The 20,877-nt window shown below is 33.3% G+C and overlaps 1 protein-coding gene across 6 annotated transcripts in view; it reads right to left on the bottom strand.

Moving 5' to 3' along the window:
- STXBP4 (syntaxin binding protein 4) overlaps positions 1-20,877 on the bottom strand; it is a 136,720-nt gene that overhangs the window by 67,561 nt on the left and 48,282 nt on the right. For all 6 annotated transcript variants that reach the window (XM_039885687.1, XM_039885685.1, XM_039885684.1 and 3 more), the window contains one exon: positions 1,195-1,371. In XM_039885687.1, coding sequence (XP_039741621.1) covers positions 1,195-1,371 — 177 coding nt within the window. The remainder of the gene's footprint in view (positions 1-1,194; positions 1,372-20,877) is intronic.

Raw genomic sequence — 20,877 nt, 5'->3', positions numbered from 1 at the left:
AACAGTTTATACAAGGAGAAATTATAATGAAAAATAAAAAGATTGTTCCAAAAGGAATCTGTGTCTTAAAAATAAATATTTGAATATCAATCCTGTAATGTCTTGACCAATGTCTCTTCAAGCATTCTCAAATAATTAAAAAAAAGTTTCCTTCTCCTTCTCCACTGAGTTTGGAAAATGTTAAAATGTCCATGTCTAACATATTTTCTTTTTTAAAAAACAGATTGTTTTTAGAGAAAGGTTAATGGCTTATCTTAGAGTCCTAAGAGAAATGGCATGAGACCCTGTTGTGCTAAAAAATAAATAGGGAGAGAGAGAGAGAGAGAGAGAGAGAGAGAGAAAACATCTCAATTAATTTAATTACCAGACAACTTAGGGCAAAAATGTTTCTCAGTAGGAGCTGGAAGAGAGAACTGCAAATAACCTATGTTTTAAAAAAATTCGATAAATTCATGTTAACTCCTTGAACATAATTTTTTAAAGTATTTTTAAAGACTGATTTTTTCCTTCCAAAAGTAACTACAGTTATAAAAAAAATAAATAATCTCTACGCAGTTATAAAATATCTATTTCAATTTATTTAATTTTTTATCTTACTGCAGTGAGTAAAAATGTATACATCTATTAGTTTGTGAATACCATTCAATGAATACAGTGTGCATTACATAAAAAACAAAATCCCATGAGAAAGTTCTTGCCTTCCAAAAAGTATTCAAAATTTTGCTATTGAAATTAGAGCCTACTAAAATCAAACTCAGTTTCTTTCTATTAATTATTTTGTGCTTTGGGCAAAAATTATTTAACTTTCACACTTCCTTGACTGTTTTAATCAAAGAGCAAATTCCATCCCTAGACTCTCCTCCTTCCAAATTAGCAAGTTGAGAAACAAAAGGAAAAAAAAAAAAACAATGCAATCTATTAAATAGCTCCACAATTTATTGCCTGAACAGTACAGCGTTGACCGACGGCCCAAATAAATTTGGAGTCCATGCTTTTCCCTCCTGAAGACATCTGAATAAAGAGAGGCTCACAACCCTCACATTACCTCCATCATGACACATCATCCTATCATTGAATAATAGAAGACAAACACTGACCTAGTTTAGAAGAGCAGATGAAAAGAAAATGAAAACAGGATACATGACAACGGCAAGGAAACCATGGAAACTAGAAGAGGGGACTGTTTTTGCTTACTTTATTTTGGTCAGAATAATCAGCAAGCTGAGCCTTTAGCTCTGTAATCTCAGCCTCTAACAGACGGATCACTTCTTCATAGTCCATTTCCATTCCACGCGCCTGTCTCTGTGCAGCTTCGGCAAGATGAATCCGACTTCGCAGGGCTCTTGTTTCTTCAGCTACAGCTTTGGCTTCCTAAAGATTTCAAAATTGATGTCATTGAAAGAAAAAAAAAACATGTAAAAATAGTTTAGTGGTTTAAACAAAATATTTTCCTCCCTCTTGAAGTTGTAATTCTAAAACTTAATACACAAATGTCCCTCACATCTCATTTTAAAAATTAATATTCATTTTATTTTATTATATAGAGTTGCCGCCTGCTCTAACTTGTCCTTTGTTAATTTATTAGATAATTTTCAGTATGGAATCTCCAACTTCACACACCTAGCATAACATTTTGAAAATAAGAGAAGTAAAAGAGAACTGAAAATGGAAAATAAGAATAATTGGTTCGAAAGATGAAAAGAGTAGGTTTCTACAAAACTCAACTACTTAGTGGTAAGGCTCATGTTCTAAGGGGGCTCTTGCAGCTTCATCAGATACTGCTGAGAGATTTATGGTGTTGTGGGGCTTCTCCGGGGTCCAAGCCCCAGGAGCCAAAGCTTACTCATAGAGGTTAGCCTAATTGCTACTTCTCCTTTTTGATTTAAGCCAAAAGGTAGAATTCAGCAGCAAGATATATAACTATTTCTATAGGGTGAAATGCTCACAAGACCTTTATTAAACACATGTTATGTCTCGTGTGATTTATGGGTCTCCTCTCATTTAACTTTTAGAACAACACTGAGAGAAAGGAATTATTAAAAATCATTTTATACATAATCAAACAGTGGCTCAGGGAGGTTACATTAGCAGTCCAAGGACACAGTGATTCCAGAATTTAAACCTAGGTCTGCCTGACTTCAACCTTAATGCTCTTTTCATTATTTTACTTTGCCACAAGATGACAAAAACAAAAAATGAAAACAAACAAAACTACACATTAGCTACATTCTCCACCTTAGGAAGGGGATGGGGCAGCCAACCACTTGCTCTCTCAAAATGTGCCTCGGCGCTGGGTCAATGACAGTTCCCCAGGACACCAATATAATTTAACATGGGAGTTATTATATTGTAAACCATTTCTTTTGCTTGATGCAGAAATCTCTTTTCTCTGCAATGGAACTTTCTAGCCAATTGCCATGGCTAGTATTCAACAACGGCTATTTTAATTTTCTTGGAGCTATCACAGGACACTTGATTTTGTACAAGCCTAAACACAACTGAAGTGAAGGGAGGGTTGCAAATATGGACACATTTTTAAGAATCAAATTTTAATTCATGCATTCAATCCTATTAAGTATTTATTTTGTTTCAGGTTCTGGTTTAAGTACTAAAGATAGAGCACTGAACAAAATAGACAAAAAAATCCTCCCTCCTGTCCCCTAGAATTTACACTTGAGTCTAGTAAAATAGAGATTATCAGTAAAGATCTCATTGAGAAATACATTTGATTAGAGACCTGCAGGAGGGATGGAGAGCCATGCATATTTCTTAAGAAGAATTCTGGGCAGAGGGAAGAGCTTGTGCAAAGGCCCTGAGATGGGACTGTGCCCTGCATCTTCAGAGAACAGTAAGGAAGCCAGTGGCAGAAGCAGAGAGGAGACAGGAAGAAGGGAGTAGTCGGATGAGTGCAGAGTGGTAAGAGAAGCAAGGGCGAGGATAGGGTTGGGGTGGAGTGACAGGTCTTAAGGAGCTTTGTAGACTGTTTTAAGGACTTTGGTTTTACTCAAGGTGGCATGGGAAGGGATTGGAGGGTTTTGAGCAGAGAATTGATATGATCTAACATATTAGGTAACATATATATGTATATATTACTTTTCTTTCTGTGTTGAGAGTAGAAAATAGTGGGTGGGCAAGGATGGAGCAGGGAGAAGAGGAAGGGGACAGACTAAAAGTAATTGTGGCTTAGACAAGGGTGACAGTGGCAGAGATAATGTGAAGTGGTTAGATTCTAAATGTAGTTTGAAAGTCAAGCTAACAGACAGTTAGTTCAACATCATTAACAACCTTTCCCTAGCAGTTACTGCATCCAGACAATCATGTTATATGCTAAAAAATACAACGGGGATAAAAGATCCCTTCCTTTTTCTGGCTCAGCTTAGAACATTAGGTATGACTTAGGTAAGTGGAGGAAGAGAGTAGGGCATGTTGGACAAAATGAACAATGTGAACAAAGGAAGAGAGGGTTTGTATCGGGGGAAGTCTTGAAGCCTTCTGAGCAGAAATTGATATGAGAACATGGTCCTTTAAAAAGCTAAATCTAGCAGCAGGGTGCAAGACAGAAAGATGTGGCCAACCAACTGCCTACTACACCTTGATTAAAAGAACTTTATCTCCTTATTTTTTTAACGTAATTGTCTTGTAATAAAAGGATACTTTTAGAAAAAAATGTCTGGGGAAATAAAATGACATGTACTTGGCCGCATTAGTCACATCAGTCAGTTCAGCGCAGGTGATCAAGAGCCACCAGCGCCGCAGCTGGATCAACGTTCACTTCAGACTGTTGCTGTGCACACAAAAGTAATGGCTTAAGATGTGCTGGCACTACCCTGAGTGTTTCACATTGGTCAACTCGGTTAATCTGCATACTGCCGTGTGAGGTTTGTCTATTATTATCTTCACTTGAAAGGTAGGAAAATGAAGCAGAGAAATTTGAAGTAACTTGCTCAGAATCACAAATCTAGTAAGTGGCTGAGCTAGGATTTGAACCCAGAAAGTCTAGTTACAAAGTTCATGCTCTTGGCTGCTATGCCATACTACCTCTCCAAGTATAGACATTGCTTAAAAAAAAAAAAAATTACTCATACATGACAATATCGCCAGTTACTAACCCTACATGAGCTTAGGATGTGGCCATTACAATTTACTCAAAAACATTTGGGGCAGCTACATCATTCTCTATTTTCCATTCAATCAAGCTAGAAAAAAAATATTGTCACTGAAGAGAAAGGGGAGGGGCAGAGAATTCTCCATAGCTGCAATGAAGAATAACAAATTTAATGATTTGTCTCCTTCACACTCACTTCATGCAGCTTTTATTCCTCTATAAAAACAGCACTTTTATTTTTGTTCAAAGAATGCTAGTTAATTAAATGAAGAATCTGGATGGAATTTAAATAGCCACTATAGTGCACTGATGGTAATACAGTGTGAAATGAGGTTGGGTGGTAAAAGATGCAGAGGTTTTGATGCTGAATAAATTCATGCTATTTCTTTTGTAAATGTATAACTGTCAGGTTGGTAGATGTGACCCCTTAGCAAAGTTCTAGCCCAATTCTCACTGAATGGATGTTTAAAAGATTAGTGCATTGAAATGATGACTCTTAGAGGAAGAAGTAAAGAAAAGATAGCCAGCAGTGTTCTGTATTTAGCAAGATACAGGATAGCATAAATCCATTTTTTATTTTCCTCCCAGGCTATCTTCTAATAAATAACTAACTGTAAAGCCTCCTATGTCAGTAACAATTGACTCAGAATTCTCTCAGTCACCTGACCATGAGCCTGATACCACATCAGGGTTAAAAACTGCAGTCAGTTCACTGATTTACTTTGTATTAGGTAAAGATTAATTCAGTTTAGAAACTTAGAAAATAAAAGGGAAACTAAGATATAATAGTGAATCATAAAAACCTATATAAGTATGCTTTTTAATACTAAGCACTATGAGAAATATACTAAAAGGGACTTGAATTATAATATCAAATCTCGACTTTTTTTTTTGGTGATACTGAAGAAATGCCTTCAATTCATACTGTCCCATTGTAAAATGAGGATTTTCTACCTCACAATTTTACGATGAATCTTCAAGGGGAAATCAGACCAAATTCTTCTCTGAAAATATAATTCAAACTAATGAAAATCTTTGTAGGCTAAAAATACTTTAAACTTAGCTATGGGATTGTATTGAGACAAAGGGCATTATAAACATACACAAAGGGCACTATAAGTTCAGATAAAAGACAATGTGGTGTGTGTTTTTCCATACACAGCACTTTTTCCCCATGAGGCAACATGATATAGAATAAAAAAACGTGAGCGTTGGATGAGCTGTACCTAAATCAGAATCATAGATCTGGCTGTGTAGTTCTCTAAGACCTTGTTCATTTGTATAATGAGAAATAATACTTACTTTATAGGACCAAAACAACTCACAAGAGAGTTAAAGAAACTACTATCGTACTTGATACAGCTTTTTCCCATTTTTCTTTACTGCTTTTGAAAAATATATGTAATCGCCTAGATTAGATAATTTATTAAGGGCTTTCCTGAGGCACTCAGTAATATTGGTTATTGAAACCAATATTAGAGTTGTTTGGAAATGGCATGTACATGTCTTTTTTAATATTAGCAACAATCATGTAAAGCCTTTTTTTCTCTGGTTATGAGTCGTAATGGCTCCCTAAAATAGAAGGAAAAAGCACTAACAGCAGTTGCACATCTGTAATGAGGCTGGTACATCCACATCACTAGCCTTAGAAGTTCTGTAATTTTTAAGCTAATCAGTAAATCTTTCAAAATGTCAATGGCTGACAGGAGAAAAAGGAGACTGCAAAGAGATATATGTTTTAGTGTAATATAACTTATGCCACCAAACCCAAAAGAATGCTTCTTATCAGCTTCCTACATTCACTCATTGGAAAACCTTTCTTGGTCTACGTCCCATCACAGCTGTGAAAAAGATTAAGGGTTATTACAGGAAGAGAGCTGTTGAAGGAAAAGTTGAAAAGTAAGTTATATCTAGTTTCCTTAACTTATGTATCAATTTAGTAAAATATGTATAATATTCTTCTCAAGGGATGATCTCAAAGTAATTTGCAGATATTCATAAACGAATCTAAATCTTCTATCTCAAGCATGGACACACCTGGGGGAGAAAATTAATCCACAGAACTTTATATATGCCTCTGATATGTGCTCCCTCCTTTCACTTTCCTTACTTCTCCATGTTTACATCTAGCCCACTAGTCTTCCTCTTACCAACTAGTTATTAAGCATTGTGAAGTCTTTATTTATGATATATTTGCAGCCACTCTTTAATTTCCATTCTTATCCCAACATTACTGATTCATGTTATCAGCTCACACAAAGGTACTTAAAAATTTCCAGATCAAACTCTCCTACCTACAAGATGCTTCTGAGCACATTACTCCTTTCACTAGTTATATATACCTTTCCCCTTTTTACTTTATTCAATTTTCGTCCATTCTTCAAAATTTACTTCAGTTTTTACCGTCTCTAATCTTTGCAGACCACTTCTGCTTATAATTATTTTCCTCTCTTTTAATATTTTATATCTGTTGTTTGTAATTAATCACATGCTACTTAGTATTTCATACTGCTATTTTGAACTGTCATCAAAATATTAAATATATTACTACCTAACTTTCTAAAGTCAAAAGGTACTAACTGCCCAAATTAGAACATGTTTCTGAGAATTAAAACCCCACCTAATATGAACAGGTGCGCCACTTAACATAAATATGAGATATAACTGAGTTGAGAAACAGTGAAAATGACTATTTTGTCTTTCACAGACTATAGTAATTGCCCTAAAGAACTTAATTAGCTAAGAAGCTTTCATAAGAAAGTTCTTATTATGAAAAGGTTTCAACTTAATGGACATATTAATAGAACTATATATATTTCATGTAAATGATTATAATAACAACGATAAACCATGCTTAGAAAAACAACACATAATAAAAAGGAAATTATTTCATTAAACTCCCTTTATATATAAATTAAACAAATATCCTTTTATAGTATTTATCAAGCAAGTCAAGTAAGATTATATCAAAACCAAGTGAAATGAAGAACATATCAAGGTTGAAAAAAGACAATTATACTTTATTGAGTTTGACAATTTTGTTTCTTGGTTTTTCATTAAATAGATTTAAAAATTTAGAGATTTAAAAATTATGCATACTAGTTTATATCTCCCTAAAAATTATATTTTTTCATAAGTTTATATAGTAGTACATGCTTTCAAGGACTATATAATCTTGAAGGTCCTTTCCAACTCCATCCATATCCCTGATTCTATGATTTAGGTGGTGACACTTCTTTGTAATGTGTGTAAAAATGATAGATATTTGAAATCCAAGAAACAAAGATTTTCTTTAGTTTGTATGAAAAAGCAAAATCCTAACTGTGCAAAGGAAGATTTGGTTAAGGTTTCTGGAGGAAAAGCAGGTCAATCAAATTATAATTAGCTCTAATTAACCCTCCCAAGAGCTGTCAGCTTCTTCACCTGCAGCTGCCTCATTCTCCAAAAGGTGCAAAATTGAGTTCTGACTCTGAATATCAAGGAAAATCAAAGAAACTATTTTTTTCCCCCAAAGAAACTATTTTCAATCTGTTTATAAACAGAATTCCCTACTCAAAGACAAGCATACATGTACAACTACCTGATAAATTTTACATGTTAACCTATTCACAATATAAATATTAATTAGTTAAAACTTTGCTTTGATAATATATTTAACCCTGAACAAGTATTTTCTGGTTTAGTGAAGGTTGACATAAAAGAAAAAACTATTTTCCTGCTTCTCTAATTCTGGTTACAAATGTACCAAAAGGGACCAATTCCCATATTAGAAATTTCTTCTCATAATCAGAGTTAAAACTCTGTTCATCAAAATCTAATAGAGCTCAAAGGCTACTTTTTCACCTATGAAACATTTAGAAATCATCTGAAGTTTGGGGTTTAAGGGAGATCTCGCTTCAAAACAGAAATATATTCCTTCCAAATTAACCTTTAGAGGTTTAATCCAATCAGAATCCAAATCGTATCGAATTTTGTTTGTTTTGGAAAAACTTGACCAAGAGTTCTAAATTTGAATAATAGATTCTTAAGTTGATTTGGAAGCAAATAATCAGTGAGAACTAGTAAGCGAATTTTTAAAAACAACAATAACAACGAGAAAGAAAAAGAAAGAAAAGAAGGAAGGAAGACAAGAAAGAAAGAAGGGAGGAGGGACATGGCCCAAGGATTTAAGGCATTTAAATCTACACTTAAGGCATTTAAAGCTACTATAGTTGGTACTGGACAAAGAAGAGTTAGATTAAACATTGATCCACTCAATAAATATTTATTGACAAAATAATTAGAAAGATCAGATGCCCCAATCATACCGTAGATTGTATAAGAATTTAATCTATGATAATGGAGATACCATAAAACAGTAAGTGATTGCAAAAAACAAACTATTTGGAAAAAAAATTGTATAAACCTTCATCTCATACCGGTATCAAGCGAAATAATTTCAGACATTGGAGGAAAACGAGGTAAATATGTATCTGAAATCTAGCTAAGAACAAACTTTTAAAAAGTTTTTAAAAAGGAGAATTCACAAAGAAAAAGGTAGTTTAACAACACAAAAACACCTGTTTTAAAAACTGAAAAAATTATAAAGGCAATATGCATACAGGTGAAAATATTTGTGACAGTTTTGGTAGAAATAGGGTTAATAACTACAGTGTAAAGAGATCTTATAAAATGATGTGGGGAAAAGGGGGAAACAGTCATTAATTAAGAATACAAGAGAAGTGAAGAAGAAAAAGCAGGAGTGGTAAGGCCATACAGATAACAAGGGGCACACGGTCAGGGATGGCAGAAAGTCGCTAGCAATCAGAGCAGGAAATCAGCTGCCTTCAATACTGAAGAATTGTGATGAAGTTCACAATTTAATTTGAAACCCATGGTCATAGACAATCTTTGGTAAGTAAATGGATGACAATGAATCAAAGTATAATAGTTTCAAATAGAGTGATTTATTTATGTAGGGTTAGGTGTGACTAGAAAAGTCTTGTTTTTCATTCTAAAATAGTTTGTTAATAAATCATTTAATACAATGTCATGAGTCCCATATTGAAGTAAGTATACCAAAGTGTTTCTCACATAGTAAACTGCCAAGATAAGAGTTTTATAGTATCAACTGCCTTATCACTACTTCCTCCTTGGGTAAAATTTACCAGTTTGTCAGCCAAATTAATATATTGCTCTAACACAGAGATGTTTAAATTACACCCTTGAAAGGTACTCTCTTAGCAACTTACTGATGGAATTTTAGAGATTTATATTTATTTGTTTTTAGTTAAATAAGAAAAATTACAGGGAGTAATGCCTACTTTGGAATACAAACATGCCTGTGACAACTCACCAGCTATAAGGCACCTATTCTGAAATGCTTTGTACAAAGTCATGGTTTCACTCTATTTTTCATTTTTTTCTTACTAAATTGAGAGCTTCTTGTAGACGGTAAGTCTAGCTTTCACAGTGCATCCATACAAAATAAGCATTAAATAAATGTTTCTTCATTTCCCTTGCCAAGTCTCCCTTATAAGTTACTACAGGCACATGTGAAACAACTGATGAAGGAATGCTGAATGTAGTCCCTGAACAGCCAGAAAATAAGTGGCTCATGGTATGCAATCCGCAACCCTAACATCAGTTCTAACTAAGCCAACCAACTACAGAAAATACTGTAATCAAATGAACTACAAGATTTCTGTGAAGAATAAGATCACTTGCCTTCCAAAATCCTCCAACACTAAAAATTCTGTGATTCCAATTAATCTAACACAATTACCTAAGTTCAGTAGTATGAATAGGATAATAAAATTTCTCTCAGCCTTCTTAAAATGCTAAAGACTTTTCTATATTAAAAAGAAGCAACTACTTGGGAATGGGGATTCTGAAATAGATGTTCGTGTTTGTCAGTGCTTGCTTAGAATGCTACATTCACCTCCACTCAGTCACTAGATGTGGCGAGTGTCTGTGCAAGCGGGCATGCTAACTGGCTGTCCGCGTGTTCCTTTCCTAAGCAAACTGTCTTTTACTTAAGCAGTGTCTTGGGCAAAGTCTAATGTTAAAGAATGCACTGATCATTTTTTGATTCACACAAAAAGAATTAATGTTGAAAAATAAGCCCAACCAAGTTTGCTTAAATAGGTTTTTCCACTCAGATTGCTGCCTAGCATTATAAGAGCTTTATAATTTCTTTTCTCAAAGAGGCTTTTTTTTCCTTTTAAAAAATAATTTGAAGATTATTGCAGATTAAATACAGTTGCAAGAAATAACAGAGAGGTTCTTCTCTGTACTCCGCTCAGTCTCCTCCAATGGTTAAATCTTGCATTACTATAGTAGACTATCACAACCAGGAAACTTCATTGATACAATCCGCCAACTTTAATCATATTTCACCAGTTTTATATGCACTCAGCAGTAAAAAAGAACAACCTATGGATATACGCAACAGCCTGGATGGGTCCCAAGAAAATTATGTCGAGTGAAAAAAACCAATCTCCAAAAGTGACATGCTATATGATAACATTTATACGCCATTCTTGAAAAGACAAAATTATAGAGATAGAAAACAGATTAGTGGTTGCCAGGTGTTAGGGAAGGAGTAGGGGGTTGGTATAAGGAAGAGGCTGTGGCTATAAAAGAATATCATGAGGGATCTTTGTAAAGACGGTTTTTAATAGAAAATAAAAGTTGATATTGTGAGGTCACTGGTAACCATCTGAAACGGAAACATAGGAACACTTTACTATAGCACCCTTTTAGAACAGAAAAGACAGATAAATCAAATAGATGTATTTTTCTTCTTTTTGCCTCTAAAAATTAGATTGGAATCTTAGAATATTTACTGGTGCTATACTGAAATATAGAGTTTGGACTGCTAAAGACAAATAAAAGGGGCATGGGAACTCATATCAATTCTAAAAACTAGAGACTTTACTATATCTTTAATAAATGCACAAAGAAAAACAATCTCTGAAGGTGTAAAAATGTGAGTACTTCTTTAGTAATCATATATTGTTGTTCCTTTTAGAGAGAGTATATTTCTTCTGTCCTTAAAGTTTCCTTTATTGTTTAATGCATAAGCCAAGACGGCTCACATGCCAGCTGCATCAGCTGTAACTAAGTCCATGTTCAACCGCACCAGACTACAGAGAATCGTGTGCTAATTTGACCTTACATTTCTGCCTCAAGACTTCATGCCTTCCTCAAGCATTCAACCCAACCTTCGCACAGGTGAGGCCAAGTACAACTGGACTCATCTAAACCTAAAGAAATTGCCAAATAAACAGTTTCCCATGTTTCCTTAGGGCAAAGACTGGTTCAGACAAGCTAACTATTTCTGCTTTGGGCTGCTCACCAATTCATCGCTGCCTTAGGTCATAACACTATGCTGAAAGAAACTTTAAAAACAACTTAAGTGTGAGAGCAGGTTTTAGAAAGTTGTTGATCAAAGGAAGTTGTGAGAAGATGGCCCATGCCTGTTAAAAGTTGTTAGAACTTGAAGAAAAAATAATAAGTGTAATCTCATAGGAAATTGTGCTCATTATTTTAAACAGTAAAGTTGGATTATTCTCATCAAAAATACTTAGATTTTAGAGAACAGTACAGCCAATTTTTTACAAACAGTAAAGTATTCTGGTAGCCATACTCGGTTGAAAAAAGTAATGTACCTTATACCTCTGGTGAAAAAAGATCCCGTAATAACTTATTATTTCATTTTATATTTATTTCTTTCCTCCTTCTCCTTTCCTTTTTCCAATTCTCCGTTTCTCCCTCCCTTTTTCTTCTTCATTGCTTCCTTTTGGGTCACTACACTAAATAAAGGTAAATTAATTTCCATAATTTAAAGTAGCTAATGTACTTTCAAAAAGGGAGATTATTCTGTTTTTAGGATTGGGTCACGGTCTCAAAATAATTCAATTAAAAGTTTATAAGTTAATGAACAAAGGATATCAAATTGTGTTCTCTTTTTGGAAGCAACTGGTAACCATCATTGTAAAATAAATTAAAAATCGATATAGTAGTGTTTAATAATTAGGATACCTATGTATTTAAAGGATTTATATGGTGTAATTATTAGTATTATACTACTTCATGTCAAGATCTTCAAAAAGATACCAAAAAAGAGGGAAGAAACTGCCAAATTTCATACAACTCAAGTTTTCAGTTTAAAAATTTTTTAAGAGAATTATATGCACTTACTCTCTACTTGTAATTTTTAAAGACTCTTTTGCTAATTGTAAAAAAGATATTAATCCTTGAGAAAATGGAAAGGTAGTTATTTTCACTAAAGGATAGGAACACTTTCATTAACAGTAAGTCCATAACACTGAAATAATGACATTGTACATACACCGAAGAAGCTGATGGTATGCATGCTCAATATGCTAACAAAGAAAGGAGAGCATTAGGGTTGATTTTGGGTAGTATATTTTTTATGTCAAGTGTGTGTTTCTGAAATGAATAGTTATATTACTATGCATGCACGTGGGTTTGTAAACACAGATATATATATATATTTTAAAATTATTTTTGTTAAAATTAGAAAATATACATTAAACAATACCATGAATTAAAACATCTTTACTTTCAGTTGCATTTCTCCTATTTTACTAATTACATCATTACAGCCCCTCAATCACCAATTACAAAGCTTCCAGTGCTCTCTGATTATTACTGCACATTCAATCACTGTTAAGTCTGGTTGACTTTATCCTCATATTATCTTTCACACTGACTCTTTGGTATATTTGGTATAATTCCATTGTCACTATTCTTTTAAATCCTCCATTGCCTATTATTTGGACAAGTGTTTCTCAAATGTTAAAGTGCATATAAATCATCCAAGGACTTGTTAAATACAGATTCTGATTCAGTATGTCTGGGCAAGACCTGAGAATCTGCATTCCTAACTAAGTGTTGCTGACACTGCTAGTCCTAAACCATTCTTTGAATAGCAAGGAAGTAGAGTTCTAGGTCTGCATTGTCCAATGTGGTAGCCACTAGCTCTATGTGGCTATTGAGTGCTTAGAATATTGTTAGTCGACTAAAAAATTAAGGTTTTAATTTTAATTTTAATTAGTTTGCATTCAAATTAAAAAAAACATTAGAAGTATAAAATATTTTTCCATCACACACAACTTTATTGTTTTGGTATAATTAGATTTCACTTTTATCACTGTATCATTTAAGATATTATTGTTGAATTGTCATGTCTGTGCCAGGCATGTGGGCATCTGAGTACACATAAACACATAACTGGTCTGGTTACTGTTAGTGAATTAATTTTAAAAAATCTTACAATTTTCTACCATAAATCAGTACATAGATTTTAATCACTGATAGTGTTACATAAATTAGCTACAAAACTTAAACATTTTTGAAGAATGCTTAGCTAATATTGATAAATTTAGAATTGTTTTCAATATATGCAGTACTCCTTTGATGTTAATAATGTTGAAAAGATGTGGTTTTGAAATGATTTTGCCTCACTCTTCTAAAAACATGAAAGTTTTGTTAATATGGATGTAAATACTAAAAGAAAAAGATCTTTGGTATTCATTTCAGTTACTGGAAACTTTTAAACTATATTTAGAACATCCGTGCATATGAATTTACCTTTTCAACAGGAAATGCTGTTAAATCTAAACACAGATCCAGTATTTCCAGTGGAAATTTAGTGTATAAATTAATGTGCTGTAAGTATAAAATAATACTGACTTCAAAGATACAGTATAAAAAATATAAAACTATCTCATTAATTTTTAATATTATTGCATGTCAAAATGATATTTTAAATATATTAGATTAAAACAAAATATATTTTAAAAAATTTTACCTGTTTCTTTTTACTCTTTCTAAAATGTGGTTACTAGAGTATTAACGATAGATAGGTGGCTTTCCTTATATTTCTCATTGGACACTGCTGGTCTAAACTATTACGAAAGCTTCTTTTCTCTTCTTCAGATACTTCTCAAACTGCTGTTAATTAATCTTTTTAAAGCATAGATACTCTTCATTTTACCCTTCAAGCACTCATCAAATATTTACTGAGTAACTACTTTGTATCAGTTATTGTTCTAAGATAAATCAGAGAACAAATCAAAGATAGCTGAAGCTCACCTCCTAGTTGGGGGATATACATAAAGGGCAAAAAACATAACTACTATATAATATGTAAGGAAGCAATCAATAATACAAAAACCTCACACAGCGAGAGTTGGAGTGTTAGTGGGTGTTGATACAGAGAGGTCAGAGGGGCTGGAGCACTACTAGGGAAGGAGACAAAGAAGAGTGGTAAGAGATGAAGTTATTGCTGTAATAGGAGAGTGGGGCTGGAGCATAGTATGGCAGATCAAGCTGGCTTTCATAGGCTTTGACCTGTACTTGTAGGCTTCTACTTTTAAGATTTTGGGTTTTACTCTGAGTGAGATGGAAAGTCCTGGAAAGTTCTATGTTCTAAAAGGATATTTCTGGCTGCTGTATTCAGATTAGACTTTGGGGTAAAAGCAACGTGATCTAGTCGGAAGCTGTAATTGAAACACAGGCAGGAGATGATGACGGCTACACCAGTGATAGAAGGGGTGAGAAGTGGTAAGATTCTGCAATTTTTCAAAAGTAGAGCTAAGTTAGACGAGAAGTGTGAAGGAAAGAAAAGGATCAGATTATGGAGTAAGTTAATAATTTTTCGTCCCTTGTCAAGTATCTTCAATAGCTGCTCACTCTCTAAAACCTTACGTTGATATCCAAGCACCTATATGCTTTGCCCCAACATACCCCGCCATATGTCATTTACTAACACTGTCATATGTCCAAGATTTCCTGGTATTCCTGGACCTTTAATAATGATGACAAAAGAATACAAATAAAAACTACTATTTTTAGGAACCTACTGTATTTCTGAGTTTCAGGCTCTTAAACTCTCAAGTTCGACAAACAAATTACAAGACCAATATCACATTTCTGAGAAAAAGAAACAAACATATTAACAAATAATAGTAAAGTCAGCAACAAAGAAAGCCTATTTTGACTCTAAAGACAAGACTTTTCCTTTCATACAATGATTTTTATGCTGTATCTTTGCCTGGAATGCTCTCCCCTTTCTATGCCTGGTCCAGTCCATGTGTCACATTCTCTATAAAAGTATCCTTATCCCTCAGCCAAAATTAGATTTTCTTCCCCTAAAGCAAATGGTCAAAACGAATAATTTCTTCCTCTTTCTCAGTATTAATATTTCTTCTTCTATTATTTATAATAATGATCATAATAGTTAATATTTGTTGAGTGCTTACTATGAGTCATAAACATTTATAATATTCATATGACCTTAATACTTCTTATACTCTTGTGATAGATTCTATTATTAAACTCATTTTACAGGTGAGGAGACTGAGGCTTAGAGAGGTGAATTTGTTTGCCCAAGGTCCAAAGCAAGCAAGAGGGAGGGTCAGGGTATAAACCCACATGGTCTAACCGAAAGCTCATTATTTACTATGCTACTCCTTATGCCAAGTCACCTTTCATCATATAAGATTCTTCCTCCTGTTTTCTGTTTGCTTTTTTTTTGTTTGTTTGTTTGTTTTTACCTATGTCCCATCTTTTCCAACTGAATTGTATTAAGTTCTGATACAGATTAGTCTTAGATTATTTATTCATGCAGACTTGACCTTCCTTAAAAACAGAAACTAATCCAGAGAAATAAATACAGGAGGGCCTCCTGTGGAAAAAGTAGGTATTGCTTGAAAAAGAAAACAAAACGGCCATTTGTCCTTATATTTGTATCTTAATCAGCCTGTAACGTAATTAATATTTTTATCAAGTATGCATAATATTTTAAAGCACTTAGTTCCAAACATTTAGGAGAAAATAAAATTTTCATTGATTGTAGAAAAAAACCTACCCTCTAATTTAACATGCTAAAATTAACAAAGGGTGATAAATGTCCACTTTCAGGAGGCAAAGAAACTAAAATGTCAAAAGGCCTGGTCCTACAAACTGTTGAAGGTATTGAAGATACAGAATTAAAAAAACTAAAAAGGCACATCAACCAAAGTATTTAAAAATACTTAATAAAATGGGGTCTGAAAATTGGTCAAAAAATAGTGGGCTTTTAAAAAATTTTATTTGAAAATAATTTCAAATATACAGAATATTTGCAAGAATAAGAACAGCACAAAGAATATCCTCATACTCTTCACCTACACTTACCTAACTCACCAGATTCAACCTTTGCCAATGTATTCATGAGTGAGAAATAAAGTATTCTTGTAAGCCACTGATACTTAAAGACCGTTGTTGCTGAGATTTTGCATATTCTCAATCTCTCTTATATATATATATAAAAGTGCGCGCACACACAGGCACACACACATATACATACACATGCACACACATGTATATGATTTACATACACTACACATAAATAAACATACACATCTAAATCTTTTCTTAACCATGTGATGTAAGTTACATACGTCATGATGGCTCTTTACCCCTAAAAACTTCAGTATTTCCTAAGTGTGATATTCTCTTACATACCATACTCCAGTTACCAAATTTAGGAAATTTGATTCAATACTTTTATCTAATATACTATTGTATTCCAATTTTGTCTACTGACCCAGTAGTATCCTTTATAGCATCTTCCCCATTCCAGTGCAGAATCCAGTCTGGGGTGTAGTACTGTATTTAGTCTTCATAGCTGTTTAGCCTCTTTTAAATCTGGAACCTTTTATCACCTTTCTTTTTCTTCTATTTTTTTCACAGTGTTGACATTTCTGAAGAATATGACTCCTTCTCACACACATACACATCTTTAAAAAAAAATTTTCCCTCATTTTAGGTTTGTCTGGTTTCCTCATGGCCAGATTCAGGTGATACATTCTCAGCCATAATATTACCAGGTGATGTTTTGTCCTTTCCAGGATATCACGTTTAGAGTCACACATGTCCATCTGATATCATTTTTTAACACCAATGACAGAGTTGTCTGATTTCACTACTATGTAATTACTATTTTTCCTCTTGCAATTAAAAAGCAGTTTCTAGAGAGCTATTTTAAAAATCATGTTATTATGTAAATATTCTGCTCTTCATCAAAATTTTCCCCTAGATTTAGCACTTGATGATTCCAATCTGATCCAGTCTTTATGAAAACAGATGCAATATGCTGATTTCCCAAATCTGGCAGCCACTCTAGTTACCAGTCAGCATTCAACAGTCTGTAACAAGCAAGAGTCCTCCTTTCTTCTAATTAATCTATTTACTAATGGTACAGACTCATGAATTACTTATTTTTCAAAGGTTTGTAATTCATTACTGTATTTAATTATTTTGATGCTCAAGTACTTCCAGGTTTGGCCAGTGGGAGCCCCTTCGAGCTGGTTTTTTGTGACATGCTCCCATCATTTTGAGCACTTCCTTACTTTCTGGTATAACAGGTTCTAGAATCATTTTGTATTTATCCTTCCCAGACCTGAAATCAGTCATTTTGCTAAGAAACCTGGATTCCTTTTAGTGGAGAATGGTATCTCCACACTTAGATATACTGTTGGTGTGTCTGCTTCTTGGCTCTTTCAGTTGACAGAGCCAGACATACACACACACACACACACACACACACACACACACACACGCACACACACACACAAATGTCTACACACATACATACATATATGCACATTCATATGCACAAACATACATATTTTAGAAATGATGCATTCTCAATGACACCTCCAATTCTAGTCCATCCCACAATGTTCTTTCTTGACTTCCTTCATTCTGTTTTCTATGTCTTTGCTTCTTCATTGAGATTCTGGCCCTCAAGCATAACCGACATATTTACCGAGACCTATAATACATCTTACAATTATTTCAGAATTGCTTTGCTCATATCCCTAAAACAACAACAAAACAACAAAACACACTAAAAAAGGTTCAGGATTTGTTTGCAATTCTTTTCCAACTGAACTCTAACCTGTTAAACAATGAACACAAACACTGTGCTCGTAAGTTACTTGAATTCGTTCTTTCATTTACCGTTAGCATGTTATGGTATTCATTTGAAATACAAATGGATTAATTGATTTCAGTTTGCTTATACTTTTAAGTTCAGTTTTCCTTTCCTATTTTTATTGATTTTTAATACAGTTTTTCAATATGTAGAATACTGATATGCACCCAAAGGTTAAAAACAAAACAAAACAAAACATAAAAAGGTGTTCTCAAGGAGGTGGCTGTCACTCCCTCCTGTATCTTATCCACCCTGTGTCTATCCATGTTGTAGATAATAGATTTCATTGTTGTATAGTTTATCCTTCGTTTGATTTCTTTTGTAAAAATAAAACGATATATATTTTTTAATTTCTCTTATTTATAAAAGATAGCATACTATATATATATACTCTTCATTTCCTGGCTGTAACTCCCTATCACTTAAGAGAGATCTTCCTTATTCTTCCCTGAAGTGGAACAGTACTCCATTGTATGTATATACTATAGTTTATTCAATCAATTGCCTATTCTTAGAGATGAAGGTAATTTCTAATATTTTCTAATTATAAGTAATACTGTAATAAATACTGTACATATGTATTTTAATATTATTGGAGGAATAACTTCAGGGTAAATTTCTAGAAGTGAGATTGCTAAGTAGATGGATAAATGCATTTGTAGAAATGCCAAATTTTCCTTCATAGGGATGTACCATTTTGCATTAACAATAGCAATGTATGAGAATGCCTGTTTTGAAACAGCAAAAGTGCAATACCAAGCTTTTAAATTTTTGCTAATCTGATGTACTGGCATATATATATATTTTTTTAAATAGCTTTGTTGTGGTAGAATTTACATATAGTAAAATTTACTAAATTTAGGTATATAGTTTGATAATTTTGCTTAACTCAAGGTCACAAAAGTTTCTTCTAGGATTTAATAGTTTTAGTTCTTACGTTTAGATCTACGATCCATTCAGAGTTAGTTTTTGAGTATGATATGAGGTAGGGGTTGAAATTCATTTTTTTTCTCACATAAATAGTCCCTTGTTCTAGCATGATGTAATGTAACAAGCACCTTTCCCCCACTGAAGTGTCTGTGAACTTTTTTCAAATATCGGGTAACCATAGTGTGAGTCAATTTCCACTGGTATCAGATCGCTGTTAGCTCCAGGTTACTGTTTGTATTTACAGATGCAATTGAGTTTTGCATATTAATTTTGTATCTTGCTAGCTTGTGAATTTTTCATTGAGTTAGTTTTATCATTGACTCCCTAGGGGTCTCTGAACTACTATTATGTCACTGGCAAACAGTTTTCTTTTTCTTTTCTAATTCGTATGCCTCTAGTTGTTTTTGTAGTCTAATTCCATTTTCTTTTTTTGTGCTATTTTTGTCAGGTTTAGGCATCAAATGTTATACCTGCTTCAAGAAAAAGATTTTAGAAATTTTCTTTCACTTTTTTATACTCTAAACTCATTTATGTAGTTTGAGGATTGATTGCCAAAGGTTTGGCAATTAAATTAATCTGTGAAACTATCTGGCCTGGTCCTTTTCTGCAGGGTTAATTTCTCAATAATTTTATTTATTTTATGGAAATAGGTCTGTTGAGCTTTCTATCTCTACTGATGTCAGTTTTGATAAACTGTATTTCCCTAAGAAAACCTTTTCTTTTAATAGGTGAGTTAATCCCATTCATGTTAATTAGGATGACTATTATGTTCAGTCTCAATTCTGTCACATTGCCTTTGTTGAAATTATTGTCTTCATTCTAATTACTGAATTTCTTTACTTCATAGTGCCTTTGGCTTTTTAAAAAATATTTTTGTACTTAGGAAGATCTCTATTTTCATTCTATAGGTTCTCTCTGTATTATGACTTTTCTAGTGCCTGAAACTATTTTTACTCAATTTTTTACTATTTGATGTCAGTTTTATATAACATTCGTTGACTATTACCCTTTACATATACACAGAATGATCATATTCTATTTCCCCCCTTTTTCCCCTTATCCTCTCATTTTTATAATAAATTGCATCTTTTGTTTTTTGCCAGACATGTAACATTTACACGTTTTTACCCATGAACTCACTCTCATTTTAGCCTAAGTTATAAAATAATATATACAAAATGCTTACTGTTTGGAAACTCTTGACAAAATTATTCCAGTCATTTTTTGGTCAGATGAAACTCATCGTCTCCTGGAGTCCTCAGGAATACTACAGTATTCCAAACGGGATTTCTATGGCCTTGATATCTGAATGTCAGTTTGGCCATATACAATTGTTCTTGGCTTACACTTTCTTTCCTTCAGCTTCTTGAAAATGTTGTTCAACTATTACCTTATACTTTGTATGTTGTGTTGAGAAAGCTGGTATTTGTAAGTTAATAGCTCTCTTTACCTGGAGGCACTGTGCATTTTTTCCCTACCTTTAAATTCTAATTTTTTTTTAGATATGTCCTAGAGTTGATCTTTCCAGATCAAATTTCCCCAGTACACGATAATAGATTCAGGTCTTCTTTTATTTCTGAAAAGTTTTCTTGGATTACAGTTCTAAACATAAGTGCTGTTCAGTAGTTTTGATTTACTTCCTTATTTCTTTATGTCATTCTCACCTTCCTGATTATTTTTCTGGTTTTCTTCAGTGTCTTTTCATTTGAATATATTCTTCCTTGGGCAACTTGTAATTTAGTTTTCATTTCTGATATCATTTTGCTTTTCCTTTTTTCCTTTCCTAAGTTTTATTGGCTCTCATTTCATTTCTTCCTGGTGTTTTGGTCAATTTCTAGTCTAATTTTTA

Source organism: Pteropus medius, unplaced genomic scaffold, assembly GCF_902729225.1.
Source record: "Pteropus medius unplaced genomic scaffold, Ma_sr-lr_union100, whole genome shotgun sequence".
Lineage (NCBI taxonomy): Eukaryota > Metazoa > Chordata > Mammalia > Chiroptera > Pteropodidae > Pteropus > Pteropus medius.
Note: the sequence above shows the minus strand (reverse complement) of the source record. Positions and strands in the feature narration are given on the sequence as shown.